This window comes from Pseudophryne corroboree, chromosome 4 (assembly GCF_028390025.1).
Source record: "Pseudophryne corroboree isolate aPseCor3 chromosome 4, aPseCor3.hap2, whole genome shotgun sequence".
Taxonomy (NCBI): domain Eukaryota; kingdom Metazoa; phylum Chordata; class Amphibia; order Anura; family Myobatrachidae; genus Pseudophryne; species Pseudophryne corroboree.
In genome coordinates this window covers 173,407,072-173,422,717 of record NC_086447.1, presented here as the reverse complement: position 1 = coordinate 173,422,717, position 15,646 = coordinate 173,407,072, and the positions used below count along the sequence as shown (strand labels likewise).

The window sequence follows — 15,646 nt, the reverse complement described above, 5'->3', positions numbered from 1 at the left end:
TTTTTGGAAGACCATTATTTGGTGCCTGGGAAGCGCTAACGTGTCTAAAAACAAAAACATTTCTGTCAGAATTCTGCACATCTGCTTCTTCAGACTTCTGTCAGGCATACAGTACATACATACATAGCGTGGCAGAATCAACAGTATAAACATCTGATTCTGCCAAAGTTATTCAGACTGGAGAAAAGCCACCTGAAGATTAAAAAGCCTAAGCAATCAGCTTCATCTGTAAAAGTGACATATCTACATAACATAACCGTAAAACTCATCAGTCACATAAGCAATATTTACAAGTCAAAGGTGCCTCATTTGTTCCAGCATTGCTCAGATTTCTGTCATGTTTATAGGACTTTGTATTTTGCTCTCTGCATCATTTTTTTTCCATTTTCACATTCATTGTTTTGATTTCACTTCTCTCGGTTCCTGTATTTCTCTCTTCTCCCAATTGTTTGAAAAGTGGGTGGAGAAAGAGAGAGAGAAGGAATCTGTCATAGTGGAAAAGTTATAAATCCTCCCCTTTCACTTAAACCTCTGCAGACACCTGAGAGGAAAGGAGAATGCAGAAGAGACCCTGAAGCTGAACTTACACTTCCAGACAATAGCTGGTAGGGTGCGAATGATCTGTCAGGCTCTTTCTCCCTAGGCTAGGCTACTGACTGGCACTGAAGGATTTTCAGACATCTCATCTGTACGCTTCAGTATTACAATGGGTGTGAAACTCGGAGATAACAAGTCACAAAGTCGGTCTGTGGCTGGCTGCTACAAGGGAGTCTTCAACAACATTAAGGTAAGATACTTGTCTTGAATCACCTGGCTTTTGTGTTGTGTCAGCAATATTTTATGAGCTTCACTAACTTTATGCGTTAGATGCTACTACAGTTAACTTTGATCAGCTTATGTTTGGGGACCGTTCTGTGGTGCTGTAATGGAGAAATAGAGACTTGCATTTATCTCGTCACACTGCATTCCGTCAGCTGATTATTTTTGTGCGCAGGATAAAAATATCTCAGGGTTTCCAAACTTTTCACTTTGGGGCATATTTATCACAGTCCACATTTTTTATGGTAAATTCGCAAAATTAAAATTTATACTTTCAAGTGAATTTACTAAAAAGATCTTGCTTGGAAATGGGCTGCGATAAGATCCTGTCCTGGCAAAGAGCTGGAAGCAGGGTGATAGCGTAACACCACCGATCACCCAGAAGGCAAGATGCTTGCATGGCCAGCGGCCTGTGTATGCGTCACCAGGGGGCAACGGAGAGGGAGGGAGAATTTGTGATATACTAGTACATAGGCTACGGGGGATGCAGTTAATTTGCCGGCTGTCGGGATCCCTGCAGTCAGGATACCGACGCCTTGATCCCGACAGCCGATGATGTCGGCAGCCAGAATTCCCACTTGTGGGTGTCCACAACACCCATAGAGTGGGAATAGAACCTGTGGCAAGCACAGCAAGCCACCGAGCCTGCAGCGTGGTGAGTGTAGGGAGCGCGCAAGGGGACTCTTTGCCCTCGCCTCACTGCCGGCATTCTGGTGGGCGGGATGTCACTGTCGGGATCTCGACAGCCGGCATCCTGTCCGCCGGGTATACGTATGTTTTCCAGCTACGGATAACGTCATCTGGAGATGGTGTTATCCTATTAGGGCCAAGCATTGGATTGCTTTGCATTCTGTAGATTGACACCTCTGACAACTTTGCAGCCCTCCCATGAAACCTAGAGAGGCTGCAGCTGTGGTCGGAAATTAAGGGGCTGCAGCTGTGATCACTCCATAGTACATGCTGGGGATTGTTAAAATTTGTGGGTATCCCCCAAAAATGTCTGTTTCTGGGGAACATGCCACAAATATAGGGGCACATTTAACAACGAGTGATATTCTGGTTATCACTCGTTGCATATGTTTAATGGTGCTGCAACCAATCAGCTCCTGCCATTTTTTAAACACATGGCAGGAGCTTATTGGCTGTAGCAACAGATATCATTCGTAACGACTGATAACAAGAATATCACTCGTTGTTAAATCTGCCCCATTATTTGATAAATATGACCTTTTTATTATTAAAATAAGCAATTTGTGGACTGAATCTATGACATGGTTTTCTGTAAGAAACCGGTAATGATTTGTAACAGGATGATTAAATATTGTGCTTAATCTGTGTTAAGAAAAAAAATGTCTGTTATTTCCCAGTCTTGTTTTATAACTGTTCTCTTCCAATTTTAAAGCACAATGGAATATGCTGGTACTATCTGTTAATAAATAAATTAACAAATAATAAGTTGGCCACATGAGACAGAATACTGGTCAGTTTGGTCACTACTGGCTGACTTAATTGGTCATTATGACACAACTGGCTGGCTACTATAGCAAAGTACATGTCTCTGAGTAATTAGTTATATACAGAGATGTGCGGGTTCGGATTTACTCGGTTCTTAACTCCACAGTTAACGCGAGTTCGGATTTATCTGGATTTTTCTTATTGGCTAACCAAAACACATGACATCCAAGAGCCAATAAAATGCCGTTTTGAGATCCGGGTAAATCCAAGTAAATCCGGGGAAATCCGAACATGCACATCTCTAATTATATACAATTAAAATTTGGATATGATGGGAAAATAGTTTGATGGATGATGTCCATCATGATCACATGTGGTTTCATTGATAAACCAGGCAGAGTACTGCATTCTGGGATACGTGCCTGGCTTCAAGTGATTTGCACAAATTGCCCATTAATCTGATCATTCACCATTCATGTCAAATCACAGCAAATGTAACCACCACAAGTCTTGTTTCTTTGGAACTCTATCTACATTGTAAATGCCGTCCATATGCAAACATCCACTGGGTACACTCCTACATAATATCACCGTTATCAGAGTAAAGTCTGTTTACTTTCACAAAGCTGATAATACATTGTGCATTAGTGACAGTAATGATACTTGGCTATTGACACTTCCCAACTGCGTTTCTTGGTTCGTTGTTCTCCCTGTGACCAAAGTCTTCGTGCACACCTGTGTACTATTTACAGGTAGGTACCTGTGTGACATCATATCTACTTAAAGCAATAACACACTGGCACGCCAGGCAATCTAAATTTAACTTCCTTATCTGTTATGATGTGGATGAGGAAATAAGCTAAAGAAAAAATGTCATTAAACTTGCTTTGAACACTATTGAATAAGTAACATGTAGGATTAAACCTAACATATTTAGAAACCATTGACTCCCGATCCACAAAGGTGCAATGACGTAGTCCTGCCTTGTGAGGTAGTGGGTCCTAATAAACACTGGCCAGTGCACGGCCACCTTATTCTGCAGAGTACTGCGATAATACAGGACACTACTGTGTTTAGAGTCATTTTAGGCGATGGACTCTACATGACGCAGAATCTGATCGCGGCTAAGGGGTAAAATTACAAAAGTTTCTAAAACAAAGAATTGGTGACAATGCCCATAGCAAAAAACCAGATGCTGTCTATCATTTTCTAAAAGGCAATAAAGAAATGATAGACAGCATCTGATTGGTTGCTATGGGCAATATCACCAATTCTATGATTTTGAAGCTTTAGTAAATTTGCCCCTAGTTTCCAGAAATTCCCTCAGGTATATATATTAACTAGGTTGCAAGTACTGGGCTTTATATAACATAAATGTTACTCCTATCGGATATACAGTGCAAGGTTCCGAGTCTTTTTATTAGTTTTAAATAATATAGTAAATGACAGGTTATTCTTAATCTGGATGTAATGGGCATCTCTTATCAAGATTAATGTTTAAAGTTAACCCCCTCCCTGCCTGCCAGCATAACCTGAAGAATAACATGCTGCGGAATCCAGTAGTTTAGTGGTTAGTCGTGCCCCCCCTCCAGTGACGGTGCACCCACTGCTGTTATAACTTACAAGTCATAAATAGGGTCTATTCATGAAGCAGTGAAAAGAGTGGAGAAGTGAGCCAGTGGAGAAGTTGCCCATGGCAACCAATCAGCTGCTCTGTATGATTTTATAGTATGCAAATTATAAATGTTACTCCAATGCTGATTGGTTCTTCTCCACTTGCTCCCTTCTCCACAGTTTTCACCTTCTTCATGAATAGACCCCTATACAAAAACAATATTTAGCGCGGCAATGCACTAACAGCATGTTTACCATCCTGATAGTATCTGAATGACATAACAGCATGTTTACTGAATACTGCACTCATTTCAGATTAGTTCTGCAGATGTTATTTAATCACATCGGTCTGTGATCCCTGATAGGTGTGAATAGCATTTTACACTCTTGTGTTTTGTCCACATTGTCTGGATAAATGAGCGTTATATTCAACAAAGCCAAAAAAAGGATTTTAATATTTTCCATTCCTATATATGCGTGCCAGCAAATTATCACTGCTTCTATCTAGCTACTGGAGAATAGCATTCTGTTACTGTAAATACACTTTTGCTGGTCTTCTGATGTTAGCAAAGCCATTAACACTCCAGTAAATATAGAGTACGAAGGTTTGACAGTGAGAATGTTTAATGTAGAAGGGTTAGAATGTACTACAGTGTTGAGCTACAAAGATGTTAGAGGTTGTACTTAAAGTGATAATACCAGGAAAAAAAACAAAAAAAAAAAACATTTTAAACAAATTATATTTTTTATTGGAAAACTAAATTCATAGATATTGCATGCATTCCAGGCCCATATGAAGGTGAGATTTATCACATTAGATTGGACCTTCTCTTTGTATTAATACAATGTATTTGAAGTACTGTACATCTGGCTAGTAAGAGCTTTGCTGTTAATAAGAACAGTTTTACCTAGGTACAATTAGACTATACGGATTGCATCTCCCATATTCAAAATGCTTGGGACTGGAAGTAGTTTGGAATTTTCCATGTTTTGGAATATTTGCATATCATAATGAGATATCTTGAAGATGGGACCCAAGTCTACAACATACTTGCCTACCTGACCCTCTCCATGAGGGAGAAAATGCTCTGTTCCTGGGCTTTCCTGGTAATGTATGATTGCCATCACCTGTGGTGAGCTAGATAATTGATAAAGGCGTTTCACCACAGGTGATGGCAATCATACATTACCAGGAAAGTCCAGGAACAGAGCATTTTCTCCCTCATGGAGAGGGTCAGGTAGGCAAGTATGGTCTACACACGAAAATGCATGGATATTTCATATACACCTTATACGCATGGGGGGTTATTCAGAGTTGTTAGCAAATCAAAAAAGTTAGCAATTGGGCAAAACCATGTTACACTGCAGGTGGGGCAGATGTAATATGAGCAGACAGATTTAGGTTTGGGCGGGTTATATTGTTTCTGTGCAGGGTAAATACTGGCTGCTTTATTTTTATACTGCAATTTAGATTTCAGTATGAACACACCCCGCCCAAATCTAACTCTCTGCACATGTTACATCTGCCACACCTGCAGTGCACATGGTTTTGCCCATTACTGTGCTTTTTTGTTTGCTAACAACTCTGAATAACTCCCACAGCCTGGGGTACAATATTTGAAATAATTTTGTGCATGACATAAAGTTTGTGTACACTGAACCTTCAGAAAGCGAAGGCATCACTATCTCAGTCACTCAAATTGTTGGGATTTCTGGAATATATAAAATATCAGATTTTCGGATATGGGAGCCTCAATCTGCATATGTTATAATTAACAATATAGCAGCTAGAGGATGCGGTTATGTGACCGGCAGTCACTATTCCGATGCCGCAATCCCGCCCGGTGGAAAGCCCGACAGTCGGCATGCCGACTGACAGGGACTATTCCCACTCGTGGGTGTCCGTGACACCCATAGAGTGGGAATAGAACCTGTAAACCTGTAGCAAGCCCGCTGCGTGGCTACCGGCTGGGTCCCGGCGTCGGTATGGTGCCCGCGGTATCCCAACCGCCAATCACCCATACCCAACCCGCAGCTAGAGTAGAGAGCATTTTGTTTGTGCTACTCTATTACTTCCTATGAATCACAAGTTATATGAGGTTTTAGGCTTTCACTGGCATGATGCATAAGAATTGTTCCAATATTCACCAGCTTTTCTCTTGACATTGGCTTATACTGTACAGTATGAAAACTAGAGATGAGCGGGTTCGGTTTCTCTGAAACCGAACCCGCACGAACTTCATGTTTTTTTCACGGGTCCGAGCAGACTCGGATCCTCCCGCCTTGCTCGGTTAACCCGAGCGCGCCCGAACGTCATCATGACGCTGTCGGATTCTCGCGAGACTCGGATTCTATATAAGGAGCCGCGCGTCGCCGCCATTTTCACACGTGCATTGAGATTGATAGGGAGAGGACGTGGCTGGCGTCCTCTCCATTAGAAATTAGATTAGAAGAGAGAGAGCGATTGTGCAGAGTCAGACAGAGTTTACCACAGTGACCAGTGCAGTTGTTGTTAGTTAACTTTTATTTATTTTAATATAATATATCCGTTCTCTGCTATATCCGTTCTCTGCCTGAAAAAAAACGATACACAGCAGCAGCCAGTCACACAGTGTGACTCAGTCTGTGTGCACTCAGCTCAGCCCAGTGTGCTGCACATCAATGTATAAAAGGCAAAGCTTATAATAATTGTGGGGGAGACTGGGGAGCACTGCAGGTTGTTATAGCAGGAGCCCCCAGGAGTACATAATATTATATTAATTTAAAATTAAACAGTGCACACTTTTGCTGCAGGAGTGCCACTGCCAGTGTGACTAGTGGTGACCAGTGCCTGACCACCAGTATAGTAGTATATTGTTGTATGTATTGTATACTATCTCTTTATCAACCAGTCTATATTAGCAGCAGACACAGTACAGTGCGGTAGTTCACGGCTGTGGCTACCTCTGTGTCGGCAGTCGGAACTCGGCAGGCAGTCCGTCCATCCATAATTGTATTACAATATATACCACCTAACCGTGGTATTTTTTTTTCTTTCTTTATACCGTCGTCATAGTGTCATACTAGTTGTTACGAGTATACTACTATCTCTTTATCAACCAGTGTACAGTGTGGTAGTTCACGGCTGTGGCTACCTCTGTGTCGGCAGTCGGCAGGCAGTCCGTCCATCCATAATTGTATTATTATTATAATATATACCACCTAACCGTGGTTTTTTTTTCATTCTTTATACCGTCGTCATAGTGTCATACTAGTTGTTACGAGTATACTACTATCTCTTTATCAACCAGTGTACAGTGCGGTAGTTCACGGCTGTGGCTACCTCTGTGTCGGCAGTCGGCAGGCAGTCCGTCCATCCATAATTGTATTATTATTATAATATATACCACCTAACCGTGGTTTTTTTTTCATTCTTTATACCGTCGTCATAGTGTCATACTAGTTGTTACGAGTATACTACTATCTCTTTATCAACCAGTGTACAGTGCGGTAGTTCACGGCTGTGGCTACCTCTGTGTCGGCAGTCGGCAGGCAGTCCGTCCATCCATAATTGTATTATTATTATAATATATACCACCTAACTGTGGTATTTTTTTTTCTTTCTTTATACCGTCGTCATAGTGTCATACTAGTTGTTACGAGTATACTACTATCTCTTTATCAACCAGTGTACAGTGCGGTAGTTCACGGCTGTGGCTACCTCTGTGTCGGCAGTCGGCAGGCAGTCCGTCCATCCATAATTGTATTATTATTATAATATATACCACCTAACCGTGGTTTTTTTTTCATTCTTTATACCGTCGTCATAGTGTCATACTAGTTGTTACGAGTATACTACTATCTCTTTATCAACCAGTGTACAGTGCGGTAGTTCACGGCTGTGGCTACCTCTGTGTCGGCAGTCGGCAGGCAGTCCGTCCATCCATAATTGTATTATTATTATAATATATACCACCTAACCGTGGTTTTTTTTTCATTCTTTATACCGTCGTCATAGTGTCATACTAGTTGTTACGAGTATACTACTATCTCTTTATCAACCAGTGTACAGTGCGGTAGTTCACGGCTGTGGCTACCTCTGTGTCGGCAGTCGGCAGGCAGTCCGTCCATCCATAATTGTATTATTATTATAATATATACCACCTAACTGTGGTATTTTTTTTTCTTTCTTTATACCGTCGTCATAGTGTCATACTAGTTGTTACGAGTATACTACTATCTCTTTATCAACCAGTGTACAGTGCGGTAGTTCACGGCTGTGGCTACCTCTGTGTCGGCAGTCGGCAGGCAGTCCGTCCATCCATAATTGTATTATTATTATAATATATACCACCTAACCGTGGTTTTTTTATACCACCTAACCGTGGCAGTCCGTCCATAATTGTATACTAGTATCCAATCCATCCATCTCCATTGTTTACCTGAGGTGCCTTTTAGTTCTGCCTATAAAATATGGAGAACAAAAAAGTTGAGGTTCCAAAATTAGGGAAAGATCAAGATCCACTTCCACCTCGTGCTGAAGCTGCTGCCACTAGTCATGGCCGAGACGATGAAATGCCAGCAACGTCGTCTGCCAAGGCCGATGCCCAATGTCATAGTACAGAGCATGTCAAATCCAAAACACCAAATATCAGAAAAAAAAGGACTCCAAAACCTAAAATAAAATTGTCGGAGGAGAAGCGTAAACTTGCCAATATGCCATTTACCACACGGAGTGGCAAGGAACGGCTGAGGCCCTGGCCTATGTTCATGGCTAGTGGTTCAGCTTCACATGAGGATGGAAGCACTCAGCCTCTCGCTAGAAAACTGAAAAGACTCAAGCTGGCAAAAGCACCGCAAAGAACTGTGCGTTCTTTGAAATCCCAAATCCACAAGGAGAGTCCAATTGTGTCGTTTGCGATGCCTGACCTTCCCAACACTGGACGTGAAGAGCATGCGCCTTCCACTATTTGCATGCCCCCTGCAAGTGCTGGAAGGAGCACCCGCAGTCCAGTTCCTGATAGTCAGATTGAAGATGTCAGTGTTGAAGTACACCAGGATGAGGAGGATATGGGTGTTGCTGGCGCTGGGGAGGAAATTGACCAGGAGGATTCTGATGGTGAGGTGGTTTGTTTAAGTCAGGCACCCGGGGAGACACCTGTTGTCCGTGGGAGGAATATGGCCGTTGACATGCCAGGTGAAAATACCAAAAAAATCAGCTCTTCGGTGTGGAGGTATTTCACCAGAAATGCGGACAACAGGTGTCAAGCCGTGTGTTCCCTTTGTCAAGCTGTAATAAGTAGGGGTAAGGACGTTAACCACCTCGGAACATCCTCCCTTATACGTCACCTGCAGCGCATTCATAATAAGTCAGTGACAAGTTCAAAAACTTTGGGTGACAGCGGAAGCAGTCCACTGACCAGTAAATCCCTTCCTCTTGTAACCAAGCTCACGCAAACCACCCCACCAACTCCCTCAGTGTCAATTTCCTCCTTCCCCAGGAATGCCAATAGTCCTGCAGGCCATGTCACTGGCAAGTCTGACGAGTCCTCTCCTGCCTGGGATTCCTCCGATGCATCCTTGCGTGTAACGCCTACTGCTGCTGGCGCTGCTGTTGTTGCCGCTGGGAGTCGATGGTCATCCCAGAGGGGAAGTCGTAAGCCCACTTGTACTACTTCCAGTAAGCAATTGACTGTTCAACAGTCCTTTGCGAGGAAGATGAAATATCACAGCAGTCATCCTACTGCAAAGCGGATAACTGAGTCCTTGACAACTATGTTGGTGTTAGACGTGCGTCCGGTATCCGCCGTTGGTTCACAGGGAACTAGACAATTTATTGAGGCAGTGTGCCCCCGTTACCAAATACCATCTAGGTTCCACTTCTCTAGGCAGGCGATACCGAGAATGTACACGGACGTCAGAAAAAGACTCACCAGTGTCCTAAAAAATGCAGTTGTACCCAATGTCCACTTAACCACGGACATGTGGACAAGTGGAGCAGGGCAGGGTCAGGACTATATGACTGTGACAGCCCACTGGGTAGATGTATGGACTCCCGCCGCAAGAACAGCAGCGGCGGCACCAGTAGCAGCATCTCGCAAACGCCAACTCTTTCCTAGGCAGGCTACGCTTTGTATCACCGCTTTCCAGAATACGCACACAGCTGAAAACCTCTTACGGCAACTGAGGAAGATCATCGCGGAATGGCTTACCCCAATTGGACTCTCCTGTGGATTTGTGGCATCGGACAACGCCAGCAATATTGTGTGTGCATTAAATATGGGCAAATTCCAGCACGTCCCATGTTTTGCACATACCTTGAATTTGGTGGTGCAGAATTTTTTAAAAAACGACAGGGGCGTGCAAGAGATGCTGTCGGTGGCCAGAAAAATTGCGGGACACTTTCGGCGTACAGGCACCACGTACAGAAGACTGGAGCACCACCAAAAACTACTGAACCTGCCCTGCCATCATCTGAAGCAAGAAGTGGTAACGAGGTGGAATTCAACCCTCTATATGCTTCAGAGGTTGGAGGAGCAGCAAAAGGCCATTCAAGCCTATACAATTGAGCACGATATAGGAGATGGAATGCACCTGTCTCAAGTGCAGTGGAGAATGATTTCAACGTTGTGCAAGGTTCTGATGCCCTTTGAACTTGCCACACGTGAAGTCAGTTCAGACACTGCCAGCCTGAGTCAGGTCATTCCCCTCATCAGGCTTTTGCAGAAGAAGCTGGAGGCATTGAAGAAGGAGCTAACACGGAGCGATTCCGCTAGGCATGTGGGACTTGTGGATGCAGCCCTTAATTCGCTTAACAAGGATTCACGGGTGGTCAATCTGTTGAAATCAGAGCACTACATTTTGGCCACCGTGCTCGATCCTAGATTTAAAGCCTACCTTGGATCTCTCTTTCCGGCAGACACAGGTCTGCTGGGGTTGAAAGACCTGCTGGTGACAAAATTGTCAAGTCAAGCGGAACGCGACCTGTCAACATCTCCTCCTTCACATTCTCCCGCAACTGGGGGTGCGAGGAAAAGGCTCAGAATTCCGAGCCCACCCGCTGGCGGTGATGCAGGGCAGTCTGGAGCGACTGCTGATGCTGACATCTGGTCCGGACTGAAGGACCTGACAACGATTACGGACATGTCGTCTACTGTCACTGCATATGATTCTCTCAACATTGATAGAATGGTGGAGGATTATATGAGTGACCGCATCCAAGTAGGCACGTCACACAGTCCGTACTTATACTGGCAGGAAAAAGAGGCAATTTGGAGGCCCTTGCACAAACTGGCTTTATTCTACCTAAGTTGCCCTCCCACAAGTGTGTACTCCGAAAGAGTGTTTAGTGCCGCCGCTCACCTTGTCAGCAATCGGCGTACGAGGTTACATCCAGAAAATGTGGAGAAGATGATGTTCATTAAAATGAATTATAATCAATTCCTCCGCGGAGACATTGACCAGCAGCAATTGCCTCCACAAAGTACACAGGGAGCTGAGATGGTGGATTCCAGTGGGGACGAATTGATAATCTGTGAGGAGGGGGATGTACACGGTGATATATCGGAGGGTGAAGATGAGGTGGACATCTTGCCTCTGTAGAGCCAGTTTGTGCAAGGAGAGATTAATTGCTTCTTTTTTGGGGGGGGTCCAAACCAACCCGTCATATCAGTCACAGTCGTGTGGCAGACCCTGTCACTGAAATGATGGGTTGGTTAAAGTGTGCATGTCCTGTTTTGTTTATACAACATAAGGGTGGGTGGGAGGGCCCAAGGATAATTCCATCTTGCACCTCTTTTTTCTTTTCTTTTTCTTTGCATCATGTGCTGATTGGGGAGGGTTTTTTGGAAGGGACATCCTGCGTGACACTGCAGTGCCACTCCTAGATGGGCCCGGTGTTTGTGTCGGCCACTAGGGTCGCTAATCTTACTCACACAGCTACCTCATTGCGCCTCTTTTTTTCTTTGCGTCATGTGCTGTTTGGGGAGGGTTTTTTGGAAGGGACATCCTGCGTGACACTGCAGTGCCACTCCTAGATGGGCCCGGTGTTTGTGTCGGCCACTAGGGTCGCTAATCTTACTCACACAGTCAGCTACCTCATTGCGCCTCTTTTTTTCTTTGCGTCATGTGCTGTTTGGGGAGGGTTTTTTGGAAGGGCCATCCTGCGTGACACTGCAGTGCCACTCCTAGATGGGCCCGGTGTTTGTGTCGGCCACTAGGGTCGCTAATCTTACTCACACAGCTACCTCATTGCGCCTCTTTTTTTCTTTGCGTCATGTGCTGTTTGGGGAGGGTTTTTTGGAAGGGACATCCTCCGTGACACTGCAGTGCCACTCCTAGATGGGCCCGGTGTTTGTGTCGGCCACTAGGGTCGCTTATCTTTCTCACACAGCTACCTCATTGCGCCTCTTTTTTTCTTTGCGTCATGTGCTGTTTGGGGAGGGTTTTTTGGAAGGGACATCCTGCGTGACACTGCAGTGCCACTCCTAGATGGGCCCGGTGTTTGTGTCGGCCACTAGGGTCGCTTATCTTTCTCACACAGTCAGCTACCTCATTGCGCCTCTTTTTTTCTTTGCGTCATGTGCTGTTTGGGGAGGGTTTTTTGGAAGGGACATCCTGCGTGACACTGCAGTGCCACTCCTAGATGGGCCCGGTGTTTGTGTCGGCCACTAGGGTCGCTTATCTTTCTCACACAGTCAGCTACCTCATTGCGCCTCTTTTTTTCTTTGCGTCATGTGCTGTTTGGGGAGGGTTTTTTGGAAGGGACATCCTGCGTGACACTGCAGTGCCACTCCTAGATGGGCCCGGTGTTTGTGTCGGCCACTAGGGTCGCTTATCTTTCTCACACAGTCAGCTACCTCATTGCGCCTCTTTTTTTCTTTGCGTCATGTGCTGTTTGGGGAGGGTTTTTTGGAAGGGACATCCTGCGTGACACTGCAGTGCCACTCCTAGATGGGCCCGGTGTTTGTGTCGGCCACTAGGGTCGCTAATCTTACTCACACAGCTACCTCATTGCGCCTCTTTTTTTCTTTGCGTCATGTGCTGTTTGGGGAGGGTTTTTTGGAAGGGACATCCTGCGTGACACTGCAGTGCCACTCCTAGATGGGCCCGGTGTTTGTGTCGGCCACTAGGGTCGCTAATCTTACTCACACAGCTACCTCATTGCGCCTCTTTTTTTCTTTGCGTCATGTGCTGTTTGGGGAGGGTTTTTTGGAAGGGACATCCTGCGTGACACTGCAGTGCCACTCCTAGATGGGCCCGGTGTTTGTGTCGGCCACTAGGGTCGCTTATCTTACTCACACAGCGACCTCGGTGCAAATTTTAGGACTAAAAATAATATTGTGAGGTGTGATGTGTTCAGAATAGGCTGAAAATGAGTGTAAATTATGTTTTTTGAGGTTAATAATACTTTGGGATCAAAATTACCCCCAAATTCTATGATTTAAGCTGTTTTTTAGGGTTTTTTGAAAAAAACACCCGAATCCAAAACACACCCGAATCCGACAAAAAAAATTCGGTGAGGTTTTGCCAAAACGCGGTCGAACCCAAAACACGGCCGCGGAACCGAACCCAAAACCAAAACACAAAACCCGAAAAATTTCCGGCGCTCATCTCTAATGAAAACAGCTTTGGCAGTCAGTGTACCGTCCATGCACCTTGTATTCATTTACCCTTTAACAAAATGTAAGCTCTTCTGCAGTGTGAATGTGAGTAAAATAGTTCAGAACTCTATTTATAGATATCTTATACCCCTTTTACACTCGCAGAAAAATCCCGGGATATTGCACGTGAACGCGCATCATCCCGGGATTCTTCTCAGTGTAAATGGGTACAGGGACAATTTCCCGGGACGAGCATCCCGGGATTTCATCCCAGGTCAAAAGCAGGGTTGGTCCCGGGACCGTCCCGGGAAGCTGGGTAGTGTGAAAGGGTCCGTCCCGGGATTCACTATCCCGGGACTGTTAAAAGGACTCGGATTGGAGCTTTCTTGGGCTCAGAAAAGCTGATGTCATCTTTTCTGAGCCCAAGGCCATTTCTAATGACATACTAATGCATTTGCAGGGATATCCCGGGATCAGTGTAAATGGGGCTGTCCCGGGTCGATCCCAGGTCTTAATGCAGTGTGAAAGGGGTCAGTCCCGGGAATGCATCCCGGGATGCATCCCGGGAAGCATCCCGGGAGTGACCCGGGAGTGCGAGTGTAAAAGTGGTATTATTGATGGCTCATGACTCAGGTCAGCTATCCTCTACTTCTTCATTCCTCATACTGCTTTGTGTGTTCCTCTAGTACAGCATGAGACACTTTCCGGCTTCCTATAAGATAACTTGATTTGTGTACACAAAGCATATGTTCTCATACTGCGTACTCCCTAATCTGTTTAACTTCCTAAAACATTAGATGCTGCTGGCCATTCCACAGTAATCCAGTTACAGGTCTGATACGGTCTCCCAAATCTTTAACTTTTTTTATATGCTTATATAACATAAGAATTAGACAGTAGACACTGCACATACCTCCCTTTGCCATGTGTGCTGTAAATATATCATTCTGCCTATTATATTCTGGAGTGCTAACATTTCCAGAGGTGCTGCACTGTAAAGGTGCTGATTAGTACTTACTGTTTATTAACATTTATTTATATAGTGCCAGTGAGACCTTAATGATGTGCAAGCAGTGTCAAAAGGCCCACCGGGGGGATGCAATGGTAGGAGCCCATGTTTAAGGGGTGCTGCCAGTTACCACAGAGTGAGACAAGCTTCCACAGAGGCTTGGACAAGAGACCATGTAACTGACCCTCTAATAGAGTAGCAATGTTAAATATGAGTGCACAGCCTGGAACCTGACATTAGAGGAAGGGTTGGGGCCCCCAGGTAGTGGGACCCACCGGGGTTTTCCGCTGTGGGCCAGTCCAACACTGTGTGCTGTTGAGTCTAAAGCAGAAATTAGTAATAAATAGCATATGCAGGCCACACGTGGTCAATCTGTCCCTTATAGGTCAAAATGGCTTGAAATATTGTTGAGTTTCGCTATCTCTAGAGACTGTAATTAGCAGCGCCAGAGCCGTAACTAGACTTTTTGGTGCCCTGTGCCAGAGAGAGAATTGGCGCACCCCCACTCATTTTTCCAATAGGGACATAAGACGCATGCCTCATGGGCAAGGGACATGACAAGATTGATCCCAGAGAAAGCCCATGCTATTATGCCCCTTCCCACATTACACAAACCCTCTTTATACCAAATTAAATAACACATTTCAATATACTGCCATACCCAGGATTCAAACCTATAAACTGTTGAAACACCCTACTCATTAAGCTATTTGATCCTACATAAAAACTATGATCAATGTATGAAAGTATTGCAATTGAGCAGATCTATGTAGTGTGCAGCCACACATTCAATCCCTTTCATCCACAAACTACATAGATCTGCTCAGCTGCAAATGCTGATAATTTTTTCACAAAGTACAAGGTCAGCTTCAAATAGTTAGAATTCTCTATCTTAGAATTATATATCTTTCTATGCAAGGGCAGATAGCTCAATGAGTAGATTGTCTGACTGCAATGCCAAAGACAATGGGCTAGATCCTAGGTATGTCAGCGTCTTGAAATGTTTTAAAGGACAGTGTGACTGAATAACAAAGAAATCTCAAGTTGAGTTCATGAATGTTGTATAGGTACTAGCGACAGAAGAAGTCAGGGTAGGAGACAGGGGCGGTCAGGAGATGCTGGACTTCAAAAAGGGGGGAAGCTGCAAGTAAAAAGTAATAAAAACAGA

General features: G+C 44.5%; 1 protein-coding gene across 1 annotated transcript in view; it reads left to right on the top strand.

Moving 5' to 3' along the window:
* Nucleotides 1-513: 513 nt before the first annotated feature.
* The window catches only part of SLCO2A1 (solute carrier organic anion transporter family member 2A1), a 69,218-nt gene continuing 54,085 nt past the window's right edge, over nucleotides 514-15,646 (top strand). Inside the window, exon 1 of the mRNA XM_063915546.1 lies at nucleotides 514-787. Within this exon, the coding sequence (XP_063771616.1) occupies nucleotides 707-787 (81 nt within the window). The 5' untranslated portion in view covers nucleotides 514-706. The remainder of the gene's footprint in view (nucleotides 788-15,646) is intronic.